This window comes from Ambystoma mexicanum, chromosome 12 (genome assembly GCF_040938575.1).
Source record: "Ambystoma mexicanum isolate Mex_15411 chromosome 12, UKY_AmexF1_1, whole genome shotgun sequence".
NCBI classification, from domain to species: domain Eukaryota; kingdom Metazoa; phylum Chordata; class Amphibia; order Caudata; family Ambystomatidae; genus Ambystoma; species Ambystoma mexicanum.
The window spans coordinates 678,603,135-678,624,599 of NC_090936.1; the positions used below are offsets into that span (position 1 = coordinate 678,603,135).

The following is a 21,465-nucleotide window of genomic DNA, read 5'->3' on the forward strand; positions in this document are numbered from 1 at the left end:
GATGACTGTGCTTTCATGAGTAAAATAACAAATATCAGTTGGAAGCAACCATTTGTTTAAAATTGTGATTAGTTTGCTCAAAATGTTATTCAAAAACAAAACAGTAATTGTTTGCAATACTGGCACATTTTACTCCATCTCCCATCCGGGACCTGCTCCCCCTCGCTCCAAACCATAAAACTAGTAATGCATATACATCTTGAAGGCACGTGAATATACTGCATTTTGGTTTGGGTTAAGGTGGGATGTGACAGCAGCAAATCCCCTGGCTTTCACATATCAGCGGCCCCCAGAATGTTGCCTCCTCTGCTCCTACTTTGCAGCTTTCATAGTCACAGTTCCTTCGACAGTGTGTACAGGAACAAAATGAATTTACTTTTGAGTTCCATTATAAATGTGTTTAGTAAACAGTATATGTGCAGAAGCACTTGAGTACTATGGCCAATGTATGAATCGTAACAATCAAAATGTTTGTGTGTGCAGTAGCAAATACGCCTATAGGAACACGTGTGTGTGTGTGTGTGTGCGTGTGTGTGTGTGTGTGTACTTTTCAAAAGTGTTTGATACAGAAAGCTAAAGATTACATTGATTATATAACCAGTCAATTAATAAAAACGTCAACAGTGCTGGTATTAAAAACCATGACAAATAAGGAAAAACCAATTCACAACCTGAGATTTCACTGTGTCAAACGAACAGAGGCACACGTTTAGTTTGTGCCCCCAATACTTGGGGCAAACTGCACAGCACCATCTTTAACAGCTTCTAGTAGTGCATTTACATACATCCAGAGCACAGTGCTGCCAATGGGGGCCTGCATTGGTGGACCATCATGGATGGTTCAAAGATGTGTGGAATTTGAAGAAGTACTGGTTGATGGACCTGTTGTTCACAAAGTGTGGGTAGCTTTTCTGAAGGTAGATTATTTGTTTTGAGACTACAGCACCACCGATTTATTTATTTCATTAGAATCTTTGTTCAGCACAGCGCTGGCCCTGCCCAGAGTACCTCGGAGCAACTTATAAGGTTGATTTTGATTTGAAAATGTGTAACGTGCGTACCCCAAAGGGACCAAGCATAGACTGAATCGAGGCACTGATGTAAGCAAAATACTAATTCGAATGAACTCCACAAGACTTTCTCGTGAGTTTACATAGGTATTGGAGACTTTTACATGAAAAGACAGGTTTTTAACTGTTTCCTAAAGACAGTCAAAGAGTTAATCCCTCAGAGTTCCAACGGAAGGGAATTCCAGGACCGGGGACCAAAGGAGGAGAACCACCTGTCGCCCCACGTAGTTGTTCTCACAAAGTGGAGTATTAAAAGATGTTGATCCTTTGATCGAAGTTGTCATTGCAGGCAGTACATTTGGATTTTTGTGGTCCAGTGAGCTGCTTTAACAGGATTCTCTGCTGTACTGGAAGCCAATGAAGGTTCCTCCAATATTGTGAAATGGTTGTCTTTCTAGGTAGCAAAAAGATTAGCCTAATGGTGGAGTTCTGAACAACCTGTAAAACATGTTGGGCCCCCATAAAGCATTACATTTGTCTAACCTGGCATTGATAAGTATGCCTATTACTGTTGAGTGGTCCTTCGTTCTTAGCATGAGTGATACAATTGGTTTTATGAGTCTCAGTTGATAGTATACAGATTTAACCATCTGGCTAACCTGGAATTACAGTCTGTGATCAACTGTCAAATACAGCCCAAGTTCTTCACTGCGTTTGAGAATTTAGTGGAGACACCAAACAGTGAAGGACATGGCGTGCACTGGACAGTAATTCTTATCCTTCTCTTAGGGCCAAGCACAATAAACTCTGTCTTTGATGGGTTTAACTGAAGTTTGTTTTCCAGCATCCCATTTTTGATTTTATTGGCACAGGACAGGACTCGAACTATTTCTTCCCATGGCTGCTTAAGTCATACATAAATCTGGGTGTCGTCAACATATGAATGGTAGGACAAACCAAATTCAGAAAAGATGTTTGACAATGTACGAATATAAATGCATTGGTGACAATGAAGACCCGTGGGTCACCCCGCATTCCACGGGTATAGCATTGGAGAGATATGCCCTCATTTTCACCTGCTGCGTGTGATTGGTCAGAAAGGACCCAAACCATTTCAAAGTTTCATCTGAAACCTGCGCCACTGAAGACAGCCTGGCAATGTGAATTTAAAAGTCAACTGTGTCAAAGGTTGCCGACAGGTCCAGCATGACAGGAATGCTTATGTCCCCTTCGTTGGCGGCCCCTAACAGATCGTCCCAACTGTTACAAGGGCTGTCTTGCTGCCATGGCCTGGTCTAAATCCCGGCTGAAAGGTTCAGATGTTAAAAAGGTTGTTGGTGAAACAGAAGTTACAAAATGTTTTCAAGATGGGATAGAAAGATAAGGATAGAGAAGTGGTTACAGGGGAGGTGGAGGGATGGGTTATATGTGGGGAAATGGGTATGTTTTAAGGCTATTTCTGAAAGTGGTAATGGTGGTTGACCGATTACTCCTTCATCCTGTCTCTTTTGTCCTACGTTTCTTAATTTCCATAGCAAAGTCGGCCACGTGCTCAACCATGGCCCTGCCACCCATGGCACCACCCTTGGCTTTGACAGTCTGTACTAGCGCTGCAGGATCATTTCCCACTCAGATTTTTTTTAAAACATTTTTTTCTGTTGTGGCCTTTGGCTCTGCATCTGACTGCATATCAGGAGGCAAATTGTAGTTTAAAAAAATCATTCTATCTGCAAGTGTTCTACAGTTAGATGTTTGCCTTTACGGTGATTTCCTATAGTGAAGACTCTTAATCAATGGTTTAATCGCCGGGAGGTGGTCTTAAACAGAGCTAATGTACCCCACATTTCAGGAGTTCCCCAAGGAAAATAAGATGCAATGTAAATGGTCCTATTTTCAGAGCATGGCGGGTTGCTGACCTCCTCCCAAAGGCAGGAGGCTCCCCATTTAAGGGCAAACTTGGATCCCTGTAAAAGGGTTAACGGCAGTTGCTCGAACAAGGCTCCAAGTCAGGTGAACCAGAGGCTTTTCTGACCGGTTAGTACCAGGTCTCCTCACCATCCTCCTTGGCCCCCACGCTCCACCCACAAAGTTCCCTGGGCCAGACTGTGTTCAAGCATGGTCACGGTGTCACACAGACACCACACATCACACACTTAATCAGAAAATGGGAGATCAGGTTTGTGACAAATCGGCCGTTTTAGGAGCCTTGATTACTTCCTCAGGCTTCTAAGAAACTGCTCTCAAGTGAGGCTTTTCCCCCCTCAGTCCTTGCCCACCCATGCTTCCTTGGGAAGGCATCCCTTTGCGTAGTCCATCTTTTCCACTTACTCTCTTCCAACAATGCCACCTGTGTTCATTGTCCTGTGAGTTTGTCCACCTTCCTGACAACTGTTGACTTGAAATCTCCTTTTATAAAGTCTGCCATCTTCGGAGGATAGATAATTTGTTTTTAACAGAATTTTCTATATCTTATCCACTCTGGTCCCAGATGTTGAAGTGGCTTATTTTCTAGACTTTTTGAAGGAGATGCCACCTAATCTAGCTGTTGACATCTCTGTCCACTACAGCTTTCTCAGCTGTTACTCCCACCTCTTCCTTGTCCTGCCCCCAAGCTGCTCTCAACCTCTCGCTCCTATCAGAGTGCCCCACAGGGTGCTCTACTTGTTGTACCTCAGTCAGTATCCCTGTACCCTCCCCACCGCTCAAAGATTGTACAGCCTGCATCCCTGGTAGACTTGTCTGCCCCCCCCCCCCCGCTCCAATGGGCATATATACTACAGTTGACGTGCAGGATGGCCCAGAAGAGGATACCATCTAGTCAGCAAGAGTGTTCCCTAGAAACCCTACAGATCTGATGGCATTTCTAGATATTATTCTATATTCTCTGTGACCAGAACTTAGGGTTTTGAAGGGGCGGGGGGGTTCGATCAAGTAATCTGTCCATTCAGGTGTTCCCTTACAGAGGGATGGGCACTTTGAAGCTCAGTTTCAGATGCCCCATTCCTGTTAAGTCGAAAATTAAGGGATATATGGGCTATCCTGTCCATTGACCTCTGGCAAGGTTTGTCTAACAAACAGCCCCTCTCCTTAATACAGTGGCTGCTATTTACTCCAGGTTATCCGCTTATAGCCTTTTTTCTTCTGTTCTCAGTGAAAAGGACAAGATTCTTAAGGTGATCTACATGGTCTAGCTTAACTCAACGCTACACCTCAGGCCCGCATATTCTTATATCCTCATTGCTGCGTCTTATCAGAATTTGCAGAAGGTGTTGAATTTGGAAAAGCTTCTACCGGCACACAAGGTGTACATGCCACCAAGGTCAGGTTGGCAGACTTTCTGGTAATCCCACACTTGGGCCACTCTGAAAATGCCATTTTGACCAAGCTATTTGCGGGGGAAATAGAAGCGTCAACTTTAACTAATATGCCTGGTACAGGGAATGACGCAAAGTTTTATATTTTATTGAATTACAAAAGATATTCTAAAGTACAAAGCATTAAGACTTGATAAGGAGATGCGTAGACAAAAGGTGTACACCCTACCCTCCTTGAAAATGTATGTCAGTCAAAGATCTAATATGTTATGTGGAGGGAAATTATGCGATATGAAATCTGCAGAGTGCAGAAGACTGGCATTAATGACCTGTTTGAACTTTCCGTTCCGTTATACGACCAAAGGAAATGGAATAAGAGCTAGACGGACAAGAAATGTTCTTGTAAAATTGGAATTTCTGAGGATGCGTGACACTTTTTACTGTTTTGCAAAAACAACTCTCTGCGCAGTAAATGTCTAACTCGGGTTATATAATATTAGGTATTTCTTGGATGCGCAGTTTTTTATATTGCATTGTAATAAAATGAGTTTTATTCAGTTTATATGAATTTGTAAGAGAAGCACTCTTACAGTGGTTCTAAATACTGTACACAAAATTGATCTTTTGAATTGTGATGCATTGGGGTTTATACTGCTCTATTTTGATAATGGATTTCTAGTGAGATGCTTTGTTCTTTTTGTGTGAATTGATTTTTTTAAAATTTAATTTTGTTAATGGACAAATCAGATTTTTAATAACAATGTATTTGATGATGAGAATCATCTATCAAGGTCTGCTATGATTTAGGCTGCAGTTCACTATGTTGGTACCACTGCCCATGGGATGACCTTGGGGGCTGATATTAAGGGGCTGATTAACGGAATTTGTGCGCCGAAAAAACAGGGATTTGTGTGCCATTCTGCCCGCAAATCCCCATTTGTTAAACAGGGATTTGCGGGCATAATGGCGCATAAATCCCCGTTTTTTGGCGCACAAATTCCATGAATCAGCCCCGAAGTGTCAATCGTGGATTCACGTCATAAAACTTCATTGAAGTCCAAGGCAAGATGCTTGACACCCAATTCGATGGGACAAACTTGTTTCACAATACAGCAGATAAGGAGTTTACCAGAGCGCATATCCTCAGCCAAATCCTAGTCTGTACTCACTAGTCCCCTGGCCATAGACACAAGTTTATATCCCACTCTTTTGGTGTGATTTGAGAATATCAAGAGAAAACCTAGTTGGCTGGGTATCTACTCCAGTACAAATCCTAGAAAGCAGGAAAAATTGTTTTCTGGGGTTTTTTATCGGCCTGTAACATCAGTCTATGCTTCCTCCACCTTTGCACCAAACAAAAACATTAAGGTAGCTTATTCATTTGGTCCTAGTTCACTAATCTAGAGGAGTGGTGGGCAGCCAGTGGCCCTCCAGCTGTCTTATCCTACATCCCCCACCAGCCCTAGCCAGCATAGTCAATGATGAGGGATGACTGACAAGTCCTAGAACAAAACATCTGGCCTTCCACTGCTCTGCTCCCTGCATATGTTTATCCGGATAATGGTTATGGTTGCCTCCTAATACACATCTGCCATTAGTTATACGATTGGATCATCCAGACTCTGTCTCTGCGAGAGGCCTCGACTTCTCCGGCAAATATCTTTCAACTCAGATTTGTCCTTGAACATAAAGCAACACTGATGAGGCCCAATTTCGTAACTAGAGAGAATGACTTCTTCAATACATTCATGCTCATTCTCAATCAGAAGACCATCTCGGTTGGTGGTTCAAGATACAACTCGGCTTATGGTCTCATATGTTCAGATAGTGTTGTTTTGATTGTCTGAAGATGCAGAGGCTACAGTTTTTATTTGGGGCATCTTGGAGAGAGACCTCCAAACCCCAATGGTCTGCGCTCACAATTACTTGAAGTTCTACCAAAACATTTATGATGGTGCTGGATGTAGGACTTGAAGGTGAGAGAATCTCCTTTGTGAAGACTTCACTGTGTTACCATTATGCCTGATGAATTTCTTTTGTGGCGGGAGCCACTCTGAACAATCTTCATGCCCACAATCTTTTGCCATTGATAGATTGTCAAGCTGATATAAATGTGTTGGAGCCAAGAGGTGTTGTCTTGGCCCTTAAGGCGTTTTCTCACCAATACTGTAGACCTGGTGGTGCTGATCCTTCTGGAAACACAGCAGGCATATTCTATGTGACCAAGCCTGGACCTGCCAAGTCCCTGATTCTTGCTCATTTTGTAATGGAAATGTGCTGGCGGAACAAGTCCTTTTACCGGTGTCCGGTCAAAGGATCGAATTCAAAGGATCGACTGGTCAAAGGATCGACACAAAAGGATCGACGGGTCAAAGGATCACATTTTGTTTTTAATTATATATTTTTTTGGGGGTTTTCATTTAGGGGAAAAAGTGTTTTTTACCACAAAAACAGGGGTTAGGGGGGGCCCCCCCCAAAAAAAATGTGAAGAAAAAAGAAATTTGATCCTTTCACCCGTCGATCCTTTTGTGTCGATCCTTTGACCCGTTGATCCTTTTGTTGTCGATCCTATGACCTACAACCCCTTTTACCTCCTGGGTTCCACAGACTGTGATTCAGACTTCCTAAACTCTCTCTCCTACACAGACCACAAATGGGTATTACACCCTGAGGTTCTTTTATTTCTTCAAGGGAACCTCTTTGCCACAAACCTCCACAGCTGGTACCCTCCATTTGCTTCTTGGTGGGCAGGAGTCTCGGGTCTTTGAAAGACTTTCTACAGATCTCCTGAGAATGTCATTTTCATCCTTTATTCATTTCTTCCTATGATCGATTGTCCTGCCCTGAAATATTTGACAAACTTCACAGTGCTTGATTATCTTTTTTTTGTCTTTCTGGCCAGGCACGTTCTGATCCTTGGACCTAATGAACCTGCCAAGGGGTTGTCCAGTTACTCCTTCCCTTAGTTGATCTTTCTGAGAGTTGGCCATGTCCTTTACGACTCCCCTCACTCCGCGTCCTTAGCTGCCTGGTTCCTGAGCAGTTGGCCTTTGGTTGTCCAGAGAGAACATGAGTGAGCTAAGCATCTAGAAAGGACTCCTTCACAATACAAAATTAAGTGTACTAGATTTTGTTCCTCATGAATTTCGAGAGGGATCAATCGCTTGTCCGGATTTACTGATGTGCTCTTTCATTTGTGATCTGGTATATTCAAGTATGCAGATTGAGTCATTTGGCATATAGCTAAAAGCTATGGGATTTACAGGAGTTCAGGAGTGTCATTCTCTCTTTCAAACCTTAACGTGAAAAAACGTTTTAATTGGTTGTCAACATGTTTCCTCCCACAGACCCAGACCATCCTATATGGTATCTGAAAGAGGGCCTCTGAGTGCTTTTGAGCTCAATGGCATTATTTAGCTAGTTCAATGGAAATCTTTGTAGCAGTTGAATTGGCCACATTGCTGGATGACCTATATACATGGTTTGCTGGTGAACCTTTCAGGTTCCTCAAGGTTTTCCTTTCGATGCTTCTTGTCATTAAACTTTTCTCAGGTTTTCATTTCAAGAAGTACATCTCCCTTCTTTCTTTTTCCCTAACCCATGGTCTGAAGCTGTGAAGACCCAGCACTTACCAAAGGTTCGTGGAGCCCAGACTTTATACCTGCAAGGGACTAAGGAGGACTTTTATTTACCTTCTGAGGCCCATCACCCGTCAAGCAGGCCTTCAAGATTACTATTGCTGGCTTAATGTCTCCTGTGTTTTTGAAAGTTCTGAAACGCTCTCCTTTCAATGCCCTTCATGCCCATGAAGTTGGTAAAGCAGCATTGGCGGCCCTCTAGATGCATGTTCCTGGCAATGTTATTGTCCGGGCTGCTACTTCCTTTTAATCTGCCTTTTGCAAGCATTACTGTATGGATGGTTGTTGTAGAGCAGAGCACAGTTTGACTAGACAGTGCTGAATGACCTTTTTCGCTGAGTTAGATGTCATTGCATGATTTACGCCACTCTTTTGGCTGGTGGGGGAGGCAGGACTGAAACCATGCATGCGCCTGGTGTCGCTACGGTAAATAAAGGGCAACAATTGTTGATGTTGCAAAAGTTCTGTGGTCCCGTTCGATTTCCTTCATATTTATAACCTATTCCTCTGACTATGGAGTAGGAGTAAATTAGTCACTATGTTGAGTAACATTTTTTGTATAAAGCAAGTACATCGATGTTGCCAGTAAAACTCCTTAAGTTTCATACACCATGGAACAGTGTAAAGGATAGGGATCTCATGAAACCCATGCGTCCTTGCAATTGATTACATCATCTGATTTTCTATTTTTTTTTTTGCTTGTTTTTAATTTATGGAATTTGCTTTCTTACTTAACCATGTTATGATGTATTTATTTTTATTCTCACTGTAAAGAAATGAGATTTTCCATCCGGACATCTTATACAGGCCATGTTGGAGTGCTTCCCTTTGGGATGTAATGTTTAGGAAATCCACTTGCATATAGATTTGTGTTCTCTGTATTCGGGAAGAGTTGGAGGAAGAATTGAGAGGGAATGTGTGCATTTCTCTGCCACAGTTCACACCTTCAGTATTGTTTCCACTGCAATAACATGTACATTGAATTGATGACATCAAAGATTAACGTAATTGGTCTCAACATCAAACAGTTTGTTTTCTGAAAGTTATACTATTTTGATTTACTTATAATATATATATATCCGTTTGGGAACACCAGCATGTGCGATAATTGTTAGCTAACCAGAAAATAAGCAGCACCACATAACGTTGATCTTTTTTTGGTACGGCTTAATACAAAAGATGCTAAATACAAAAGATGCATCATTATTTTCTTCATTTAGCGCTCTTGAGATTGATTTATGCTTTTATTTATGTCTTGCAGAATTCGACCTCAGCTAGCCAAAGAGAAGATTGAAGGGTGTCATATTTGTACATTTGTCACACGTGGTGAACCCCAAGTAGTGCTCGGAAAAGATAAGGCCTTTACTTTTGACCATGTCTTTGATATTGATTCTCAACAAGAAGAGATTTTCCAACAGTGCACAGAAAAACTAATAGAAGGCTGCATCGAAGGCTATAATGCCACAGTTTTTGCCTATGGACAGGTACATATATGTTTGAGCCTAAAATGTAAAAATAACGCCTAACAAATGTATCTACTTCATTCCAGAAATCCTCCAATTTCTTGTATTAAATTAAGTCCTGGTCATGAAATCGATTACAACCCTGTAACGTTTATTCTTACAAAATGTTTTCCCAGTTTTCCTTGCAAATGTTTTGTTTGGGAGCTTGCTTCCAAAATGTTTTGTCACTAAAGACTTAGAGCCTCATCACGAGTTGGGCTGTAGCCCTTAAATGCAGCGGTAACTGTATTACCGCCGCATTTAAGGGCTGGCCCTATCATGAGTTGGGCGGTAAATCGGCTGTTCTTCCTCAAGCTTTTTTTTAGGTAAAAATCCCTGTTTTCTGCGATATTACAGCCGCTGTATTAGCCCGCAGTATTAGCACCGAAAATTCCCCATTGGATCCAATGGACCCAATCAGGAATGGGGATTTACCGTTAAGGCCCAACCCGTGATCGGTGGTAATACCACTGGACCGGTCGGTGCTAGGGCTATTGCAGTCGGCGGTATTACAGCCGGGAATACAGCCCAACTTATGATGAGGCCCTAGAATATTAGATTGTACCTCCTTCCCCTCTTTTCTATCGCCAAAATATTGTACATTTGAAAAGCAGTCATCCAGCATTGCTTAGATTGAAAAGCTTGGTAAAATGTTATACCACACCTATAAAGAATACTGGAAATCTGTTAATACCATTTTTAAAACATGTTTCAAGTGTATTTTTCTGCATAGGGTGGCAATTTGTTTGCTACTGTAGGAGGCTTTTTTTTTGTTTCCTTGTGTCTTGATGCCAAACAGGAGAATTCGCTCTCTAGTTGCTTTCACTCTTTAGTTGTCCTAATTGCTTGTGGGTTTCCAAAAAGGGTTAGACGTTCTGAACTGTGCAGTCGTGTGGATGGTGCAGTGTTTGCAGTGGAGATTTGTGATTGGAATCTTTACAAATCCATCTTTACAAATTCATCCTCACACAGGGTGCACCACAGGAACACTACAGAAACCTTTTTAACCTGTCACTTGAAACCGGGAAAGTACAGCGATCATTCAAATTGGCGCACATCAAACCACTAATCGGACACGGGAAGAGATGTGGAAGACCTCTCCAACTACAGACCGATTTCAAGAATTCCCTACCCAGCAATACTACTAGAAACCTACGTCTACAATCGAACACAAGAACACGTAGAAAAACAGCAGCTGCTGGACCAGGCGCAAGTCTGCTTTAGACTCACGAGGGGAACAGAAACGGCACTCCTATCTATCTGGGATGACCTAAAGACAAGTGCAGACTGCGCCACAAACTCTGCCCTAATTCTACTCGACCTCTCAGCAGCTTTCAACGCAGTCAACCATGACATCCTCATCAAGAGAATAGAAGAAATAGGATTAACAGATTTATCCCTACTCTGGATAAAATCGTTCCTAACAAATAGAACAGATACTGTCTGGATAAAACCCTTCAAGTCCGCTCCATGGGACACCGACTGCTGAGTACCACAAGGATCATTCCTAGCCTACAGTTCTTCAACATCTACCTGGATCTGCTAATCAAGATCATTAAAAAAACACAACCTCACGTGGTGCAACTACACAGACGACACACATCTATAAAATCGAAGATGCACAAGAAGATAACAAAACACTGGGAGAATGTTTTAAAGTACTCTACGACTGGATGAACACAAACAGCCTAAAGCTCAACCCAGGCAAGACAGAAATCATGATTGTATCCAAAAACCTTGAAAATAAAACCTATGTCCCATGGCCCACAGAACTAGGAACAGCACCCACACCATCGAAAATAGTAAAAACCCTGGGAATCCTAATGGACAACGCGCTAACATTAAAACCACAAGTAAATGCAATAATCAAGAAATTATTTTTCCTCCTACACTCAGTAAAAAGAATCCTACCATTCCTGTCCTTCACCTATAGGACACTGACGATCATCGCCGTCATCATGTCAAGAATTGTCTACGCCAACAGCCTCTACCTCGGAATGCCAGAACACCTACTGAAGAAACTGCAACATATCCAAACCACAGCGGCCAGACTCCTCCTGAAACTATCAGGAAGAGACCACATCACCCCAGCACTAAAAATGCTACACTGGCTTCCAGTCATCTAAGGAATTGCATTCAAAACCAGACAAATCCACAGCCAAGGAACAGAATTCCTACAAAAGAAAATAACAATTTACCAACCGACGAGAACACTCAGATCATGCAACGATATCCGCCTTGAGCCAAAACCTTACACAAAGAAAAAGCTTGGGGGATGATCCTCCTCTCACCTGGCAGCAAAAACAAGGAACACCCTCCCGAAAGACATCCGAAAGTCAAAGGACCACCTAAAATTCAGGAAACTACTCGGAACCTGGCTCTTCGCCACAGAAACAAAATTCATATGGTACCTCCAAAGCCAAGCCCCCTCGCCAGGCTAAATCCAAGGGCCTGCTGCTTAGAGACGAAGAAGGATTAAATACTAACTAACACCCGATAGGAAAGGGAGCACTTAGAACTCCGAGAGGGTACCACCCCCTAGAAACAAAGGGAGGCAATGCTAGACATAGCACTCTCACGACCAAAAAACAACTGATAACCGTAGCAATCTCAAACCTGGGTGCAGGGAGGTCCTCACCTCCTGTCCCTCCCACGGAGCACTAGACAGCCTCAGATATAGGCTGCCGCCTTGCGCAGAAGTGGGCGAATAAACCGCAAGGGAATGCTCCAACAGACGGCAAGACCATTGAAAGAAACACAAGACAGATGCCCGAAAGCATGAGATAACCCCACTAACCCAACCGCTAAAACATCAACTCTTGGCACACGCCTCTCTAAACAAACACAACCATTCTCCTGCACCCCAAACCGCAAGTACTGCAACAACAAAACAACCCACACATAGTATAGCACAACAGCACATGGGAACCGCACCCATGCTTACCGAACAGCGCTAACCGAACTGAAGCTGTCAACAGAACCACTAATCTCGCTCTATCTTTATCCTGCTACACGCACCAACCGATCCTACCCTCTTAACTTTCAGATCCTCCAGAGCACCAGGGGACCACTTCGGTGTTGATAGTGCGTGGTATAAATATCCTTTAACATAACATAATTTCTGATGTTTGTTAATCTGCTTAGAATCACATGCTGTGCATAGGTCCGACATCCAGTGGTCACTGCGGAGTATTGCATCTTGTTTTTCGTAGTCGAAAAGGGGACGTCGACCAGGCGTGTCTGAAACACTATCCCTATAGTGACGTGCGTAGTACCCACAATCCCTCACGCGTCGAGGTCCCTCAGATTGTTTTTTTCCGCCCAGCTTCTGGTCGCCTTCACGCGGAGCTCCTCGAGAGACATTGCAACCCTCGACCTTTGGTCGTTTCTTCTACGAAGATTAATACAGCACTCCCTCGACGCAGTGTAGCTGTTCTCCGCCGAGCAATATCGTCGACGGAGGGTCGAGCGGAGGAAATCTTCGGCGCTGCCGAACACGTGGCCTGGCCTCGCTGGCCACATACAGTAGGGAGAGTGGGGTCGTGGGACATCTCTGGGTCTTTCTGAGAATGCCTTTCCCTTTCCCCTTCCTTTCCCTGGGGGTGTTTATCGCGATTTATTGCCTCTGCTATGGAGAGGACACCATTTAGGTTTTGCCCACTTTGTAAAGGCAAATTCACTTGGAAGGACAAGCACTCACGGTGTAACCGCTGCTTGCCCCTCGATCACAAAGAGGAAGGGTGCGCGGCTTGTCGGCTTCTGAAGCCTAAAACTCTAAAAGACCGTAGGGTTAAAAGGTGGGCGGCCTACGCGATGTCGAAGGCCGAAAGTTCACCCGCCGCTGCTACCACCGACAGTGACGAGGAACGCGATGACACGACCTCCGCCACGGAAGTCGAAACCCCCTCTAAGGAGCGCTTACGCGCTTCGTCGTCTGTCCCCGGCCCCGACGGGCTCGGCTCACGCCCTGCTTATGGGGATGAACACCCCGGCGACACTGACGCACACAAAGATTCACATAAAGATAAGCACACAACCCATTGCTCTTCTTCGTCTAAGTCGAAGAGAGCTTCGGCGCCCAAGGAGACGCAGGTTCCACCGGCGGCCTCCTCGAACCGTTCGGGTTCGAAGCCCCTCTCGCAACCGCAGCCGCGACCTGCGACTGGGCTTTCGGCAAACAAGGGCGCCACCACCAAACCATCGGCCGGTGCGCATCAACAGAAGGCGCAGACCGCCGTACAGCGCTCGATACCCATAGCGTCGAAAACTCAAGCTTCCGCCGACAAGAATGTCGCCGATAGCTTAGCCAGGATCGTTGTAGCCGACGCCCAAAAGTGTACGCCGAAGATTTCGTCGAGCGTTACGCATAGACCAAAGGATACGCCGAAAACACCCGAAGGAAAGCAGGGACTACCCCCTTCAGTCAGGGAGTCTCCCGACACACCTGAGGGTTTTGAGGAGGGCGACGGGACACTTTCCTCGACGCTTTGGGAGAGGTCGAGCCATTTCGAGGTAGACAACTCGAGTTTTCCCCCGCTAGACCGCTCTGGGGTACCCCATGAAACTATGGAGAGACTCCACCTCTGTATGGAGAGGATGGAAAAGTTTATGAGTACCCAAGCCCCTCTAACTCTCAGAAGAACTAGAGAAGGGCCTCAAGACGACCCCAGAGCCAAAAAACCGAGGCTGGTCGATCCCCTGCTGGACACAGCCTCAGACTTCCAAGATGTATATGACCTCACTGGGGAGGAACAATACTTCGAGGAAGAAGATGATTTCATGGACAACGAAGGACAGAACCAGGAGGAATGTCTAGAAGACAGAACAGACATTATAGAAGAAGGCTTCGGGATTAGCCCAGGAGAAGGACCTTCGCACCCCTGGCAATCACCATCAGTGTGTTCCGACACTGATGCCCTAAATCTAACTCCTCCGGATAATTCCCCAGTTAGGAACACGTCTCCAATTGACGATCAGCCTACTTTCAATGCACTGTTGCGCAGAGCAGCAGCGCATTTCGAACTGGACACGGGAGAACTCTCTCCAGAATTAGACTTTGTAGAAAGAGTCATTAAAGAAAAACCCCCGGTCAGCCAGACCATTCCACTCCTCGCCTCAGTTAAAAGGAGGATCACCCCGTCGCTGTCCACTCCCGCATTGATCAGAGGGGTCAATCCACGGATTGAGAAACTTTTCGCTCCTTCACCCTCAGACCCGCTCTACATTAGGGGACATTCCATACCGGACTCCCTAGTTGTATCTAATACTAGAAAGAGGGCAGGGGTACCACTTTCCACCAGTGAGGCACCCCCTGACAAGGAGGGCAAGAGGCTATATGCCCTTGCAAAAAGAGTTACTTCCTCGGCTGCCTTCTCAGCAAGAATTGCCAACAACAATTCCTTGCTTGCGAGCTACGCAGACGCGCAGTGGGCCAAACTGCGCAAAGACGCAGAGGAAGCACCGGAGCCTTTACGTACACGCCTACTGTCGACTATTGGCGAAGGAACACAAGTGAACCAGAGCATTGTAAAAAACTCTCTGGACGCGGCAGAAACAGCAGGACGTTCCCTGGTACAAGGAATACTCCTAAAGCGCCATGTATGGCTGCGCAACTCAGGCTTTAAACCGGAGACACAGGCGTCTTTAATAAATAAACCTGTCGAGGACGCCAACCTCTTCGGAAAAGCGGTAGATGAAGCCCTAGAGATGGCCAAAAAAGAGTTCGACACTATCAAGACTCTTGACCAGATCTCTAAGCCCACTACCAGACGCGGCTATGGCAACAAGCGCTTTTTTCGTGGCCAACGGCAACAACAACAAGGTCACCATCAGCAATACCCTGCCACCAATTACCAAGCCAATAGTGGGCAGTACAGCCAAAGAGGCCAACGCCGGGGCAAAGGGAGAGGTCGGGGATCCACCCCCAGAGGCTCCCAAGCCCCCAACAACTCCAAGTGACGCGAAGATTCGCGTCCCCTCCCATGCAACACCGGTCGGGGGCCGGATAACATCCTTTCTTCCTGCATGGGAGGAGATAACGTCAGACCGTTGGGTACTTTCCACCGTAGCCCACGGATACTGTATCGAATTCAACAGTTCCCCATCCTACAGACCCCCGAGGGGACGGCGGTTGACGCCGGAACATCTTGCCATCCTTCTTCAAGAAGTACAACAACTGCTGGAAAAAGGAGCCATAGAGGTCGTGCCTCTATCTCAGGTAACGGAAGGTATTTATTCAGTGTACTTCCTTGTACCCAAAAAGGATCTAACCATGCGCCCTGTATTAGATCTGCGCCCAGCGAACAAGTTTATCAAACCCCAAAAGTTTCGTATGGTGACCTTACAGGAGGTGATCCCGCTGCTTTCACAGGGAGATTACATGACAACATTGGACATGAAAGATGCATACTTTCATATTTCAATGTTGCCAGCGCACAGAAAATACCTAAGGTTCATGATAGAGGGCAAACACTACCAGTTCAAGGTGCTACCCTTCGGTATAGCTTCAACACCAAGGGTATTCACAAAGGTACTGGCAGTGGCTGCGGCCCACCTGCGCAGGTTGTCCATCCCAGTTTACCCTTACCTCGACGACTGGCTCATAACAGGGGACTCCTACGAAACATGTTTCTCCAATACCCAAAAGACGGTAGACCTTTTGTTCCAACTGGGCTTCTCCATCAACGAAAAGAAGTCCAGTCTAGACCCCAGTCAAATCAAACAATTTCTAGGGGCTCTAATTCAAACAAGGGACGGCCTCGTCTTCCCCTCCAAAGAGAGGGTCCAAAACATGCTGTTTCAGATCCCCCAATATGTGACCGGCCGAGAGGTGACGGTACGCAAAGCAATGCGCTTGCTAGGAATGATGGCGTCGTGTATTTATTTGGTACCTCACGCGCGCCTGCGCATGCGCCCAATGCAAGAGTGGCTCAACAGCCAGTGGTGTCAGGCCAGCGGACAATGGGACGATCTAGTGGTGGTCTCGCAGGCCTTGGTTCTCTCGCTACAGTGGTGGACAAAGGGGAACATGGAAAAAGGAAAACCCTTTGCCACACCCGCGGCGGAAGCCACTCTAACCACAGACGCATCCCTCACAGGATGGGGTGCTCACCTATCCCATCAGACTGCTCACGGAGTGTGGACTCCGAGCGTAGCATCCAAACACATCAATCTACTGGAGCTACTAGCGGTATTCAAGGCGCTAAAAGCCTTCCAAGAACACCTACAAGGCAAGACAGTAATGGTCCTTACGGACAGCACTACAGCCATGTACTACATCAACAAGCAGGGGGGCACCCACTCTCCAGGCTTGTCCAAACTGGCCCAGAATATATGGAAGTGGGCTCTCAAACAGGACATGTTCCTACTATCACTACATGTACCCGGGGAACTCAATCTGCTGGCAGACAGACTCAGCAGAGATTTCCCCCTGCCCGAAGAGTACGAATGGCGTCTGCACGAAGACATCGTCTTCGACGTCTTCACACAATGGGGATTCCCAGAAATAGACCTGTTCGCAACCCTGGAGAACTCTCAATGCCTAAGTTACGCCTCCAGGTACCCCCAGAACCAATCCAAGGGGAACGGTCTATCGATACAATGGTCAGGGAAATTTGTTTACGCTTTTCCCCCGACTCCCCTTCTCAACAAGGTGGTGCACAAGATGCACCAGGAACAAGTGACCATGATACTGGTGGCCCCAATGTGGGCCCGACAGCCATGGTTCGCTCACTTGATGGAGATGTCTCTATCTCCCCCAGTAAAACTCCCCTGCCCGTACAACATGCTATCTCAGAACAAGGGCAGGACTCTGCACCCATGCCCAATTTAGCAGCTTGGCTCCTGAGGTCATAGAGTTCGGACATCTACAACTCCCGCAAAGATGCATGGACATCCTCAGGGAAGCCAGAAAACCGAACACTCGCCACTGCTATTCTAGCAAGTGGAAGAGATTTGTCATCTGGTGCAGGAGTAAAAGCATCAACCCTATTGACTGCTCTCCCACACATGTGGTACTATACCTGACCCATCTCTTGGATTCAGGCCTAGTGTTTAACTCCATTAAAGTCCACCTAGCGGCACTTTCTGCATACACCACCTCCCAACTCAAAGTGTCGTGGTGGAGGATCCCAGTTATAAAGGCATTCATGGAGGGAGTAAAAAGAATACACCCCCCGATAGCTGACCCTGCTCCCGGATGGGACCTTAATGTGGTACTTACCAGACTCATGGGCTCTCCATTCAAACCCATGCACAAAGCATCCCTTAAACATCTTACTCTTAAGACTGCTTTTTTAATAGCTATCACCTCCATCAGGAGAGTAAGTGAACTTCAGGCTCTTTCTATTCTAGACCCCTTTGTTACAGTTCACAAAGATAAAGTGGTTCTACGCACTCACCCTAGGTTTGCTCCGAAATTTATTTCTAAATTCCACGTAAACCAGTCTATAGAACTACCAACGTTCTTTCAAAATCCTTCCAATTTGGGAGAAAGGACTCTGCACACACTTGATGTACGCAGGGCGGTCATGTTCTACATGGAAAGAACCAGACCATTGAGGAAGACTAATCAGTTCTTCGTCTCGGTGGCAGCAGGAAGAGAAGGAGATGCGGTTTCAAAATCCACTATTTCTAGATGGATTGTTCAATGCATCACTCTCTGCTATACTCTTGCTAAGAGAGAACTACCCTTTAAGCCAAGAGCACACTCTACTCGAGGCACGGGGGCATCCATAGCATTCATTGCAAATGTTCCCCTTGAGTCCATCTGCAAAGCGGCTACCTGGAGTTCTGTGCACACCTTTACAAAACACTACTGTCTAGATACACACTCTAGATCTGACTCCCAGGTGGGACAGGCAGTATTACGACACCTTTTCTCTACTGTTCCTTCTCATAACCCACCGCCAACTCTGGGTACTGCTCGCTAGTCTATGCACAGCATGTGATTCTAAGCAGATTAACAAACATCAGAAGAGAATGCATTACTTACCGTAAAAGCATTTCTGATGGTTGTATCTGCTTAGATTCACATGCGCCCACCCTTCCTCCCCGCTCGGATGGAAGGAACATAGACTTCCTTTATATATCTCTCTCTCTTTCTGTACTCACTCACGTCTAGAAGGCTCCCTCAGGGCAGAAAAAATACAAACAGAGGGACCTCGACGCGTGAGGGATTGTGGGTACTACGCACGTCACTATAGGGATAGTGTTTCAGACACGCCTGGTCGACGTCCCCTTTTCGACTACGAAAAACAAGATGCAATACTCCGCAGTGACCACTGGATGTCGGACCTATGCACAGCATGTGAATCTAAGCAGATACAACCATCAGAAATGCTTTTACGGTAAGTAATGCATTCTCATATAATTGAGCCTGATTGTGCCAGATAACCTGACTGTACCAGACAGCCTGATTGTGAAAGATAGCACCATTTTGCATTTAGCCTGATTGTGCCAGATAGCAGGATTTCACATCTAGCCGGATTGTGCCAGATGCCAGCATTATGCATTTATCCTGATTGCAGCAGATGGCAGCATTTCACATTTAGCCTGTTTGTGCCAGACTGATTATGCCAGTTCTCCAGCATGGGGTCCGGCATGGATTCACATGCTCATGAATATCCCCCGTCGTCAGGCTGGGAATCCTCGCTAAAGTAAAAATCAGTTTCAGTTTCGTTTCTGAACTGTCTTTCTACTAATAACCAATCACTGCTCTCTGGGTCAGACTGCCCCCAGCCAATGACTGCCCTCTACCTAAGCCCGGCCTCTGGCAGCCATCTTCAGATTATTACTGCACGTACAAGTGTTGGAAGTCCTCGTGCTTAGCTTTCGAGCTTTTACTGTGTGTTGCGTTTTTTCAAAGAGTTTACTCTTATTTTTCCGGTCAAATCGAGCCTCAAGCTCCACTGATTCATCTTCCGATTAATGGGGACCCATTTCAGAAGTTTCTATGCCCCTTAAGGGCAAATTTTCATCGAATTTTACTTCTTGGAGGGGGTTCCGGAAGATCTTTGAGGCTTACCCCGCGTAAACATGGCTCAAGACAAAGGAGACTCGACGCCCGTTGGATCCAAGCTGTTTAGGATCTGCTTAGGATGTGGACTAAAGAACGTCTTCAAGGAGGATGAACACTCCCGGTGTCTCTACTGTCTGCACTCTGATAAGTCGCATGTGGAGGAGGACTGTGCGTTCTGCAATAACATGTCCGTCGGGACAATGGAGGACCGTGTTAAACGACTCGCTGACTGGCTGGAGGCAATGAACACGGCAGCAGGTGAGAAGAAGTCTGAGCGGTCTTCTAAGACCTTTGAGGGCGCTCTGGCAACGGGTGCCCAACAGAAGGCAAAGCACTGCGAGTCCGCGGGCAACGGGAGTACCGTTGGTTTGGGCTCCTTGGCTGCCAGGCCGGGCGTGATGTCACTGACGCCGTCAACCACGAGCCAACTCTCTGGCTCAATGAAAAGGAAGTCGGAGAATCCGGGTAAGCTTTGGGAGAAGCCCCGGCCAGTCCAGACAGAGAAAGCCAAGGGGGAGCGAAACGGTGACCCTCCCCCCCACGGTGAAGGCCTCAGACGCACCTAAGGTCGTGAAGGCCCAGATTCACCCAGCTAAAGCCTCGATTGAGGGAATCGTGGCATTCCTGGCAAAGCCCGCAGAGGCGACCTCAGTGGAGACGGCCTCTAGGCCTAGAGTTTCCCTGCCATCCCAGAGGGAATTGTCTTTCAAACTGATCGAAAAGACCCCTGTGAAGTCCCGCGCCGAGAAGGAGGGGGGCGGTTGTGCTAGCAGACTCGGATACCTCCTCAGACGACGAGCTGTCTGTCAAGTCAGTCCTGGACAAGAGGTTCGACGAGGTCAGGGCCTACGGGAAGGATCCCGATGAGGCGGACGTGGAGAGCAAGGGTGGAGGTGACTAAGAACGGCAGGTTGATGAGGAACCGGAGGACACCACTCCTCTGCCAGCGCTCCCATCGCAACCGATGCCACCGCCGTCAGACAGGTCGGAAGACATCTTGCTGGCGCTGCACACCCTGTGCACAGAGATGAGGACAAGGTTGCCCTTACCTCCGGCGGATGATCCAGCGGCACCTGGACCGTCTGAGTCCTCAAAAAAAGAGGAGCCGAGTCCATCTGCCCCCACCGTTCCATCCTTCGCCTTCATCCCCTCCGCCGAGGGATGAGACGGACACTGAGATGGCAACAACGGGGACGGACGACTGCCGCAACGACGGAACAGATCTCCTATTTGCCCCCTCCTTGGGCCTCCCCTCCCGACAAAATTGGCTCGTTTCACGCCATGATTGCCAAGGGCTCTGAGCTTTTCCAACCATGCCCTGAAGAGCAGAAGAAGGGATTCCTTTATCAGCAACGAGAGGCCAAGAGGAAGACCGTACTCTGTCCCGCTGTTGGATGACATTTATGTGCCTCAGGGCGCAGCCGTCCCCGGGCTCTGTGGTCTCCGCGGCGGCCAAGAAGAAATCGGCAGGGCAACAGCATCGACCTCCACGTCCCCGCCGGATGGCGAGGGGAAGAAGCTAGATGCCATGGGAAGTCGGGTCATCTCATCGGCAGCGACGACCATCAAGGCGGCCAACACTCTCGCTATCGTGGCCTGCTATGATAGAGAGATGTGGTTTAAAATCGCCCCACTCCTGGACCTCCTCCCAGACAAGAGGGCACAAGCCCTTGAAATCCTACAAGAGGGTGAGGTGGCTTTGGACCACGCCATCACGGTAGCCACGGACATCGCTGACACTGGGTTTTGCAAGATGGGCAACAGCGTTTGCCTTCGCCGGCGTGGTTGGCTCAGGGCCGCCGACTTCCGTCAGGACGTACAGACCAGGGTACTGGACATGCCCTTCGACTGGAACAACCTGTTCGGCAAGGCGGTGGACGAGTCACTGCATGCCATCAAGGCAGACACTGAGACGACCCATGCCTTGGGCACCCTTCACCAGCGGCGGCCGTCCTTTCGGACCTCCGGAGGCAAGTCTCAAGG

At 46.8% G+C, this 21,465-nt stretch overlaps 1 protein-coding gene across 8 annotated transcripts in view; it reads left to right on the forward strand.

The window, feature by feature from the left end:
• Positions 1-21,465, forward strand: part of KIF21A (kinesin family member 21A) — a 2,335,619-nt gene that overhangs the window by 207,234 nt on the left and 2,106,920 nt on the right. For all 8 annotated transcript variants that reach the window (XM_069629214.1, XM_069629217.1, XM_069629219.1 and 5 more), the window contains exon 2: positions 9,224-9,446. In XM_069629214.1, coding sequence (XP_069485315.1) covers positions 9,224-9,446 — 223 coding nt within the window. The remainder of the gene's footprint in view (positions 1-9,223; positions 9,447-21,465) is intronic.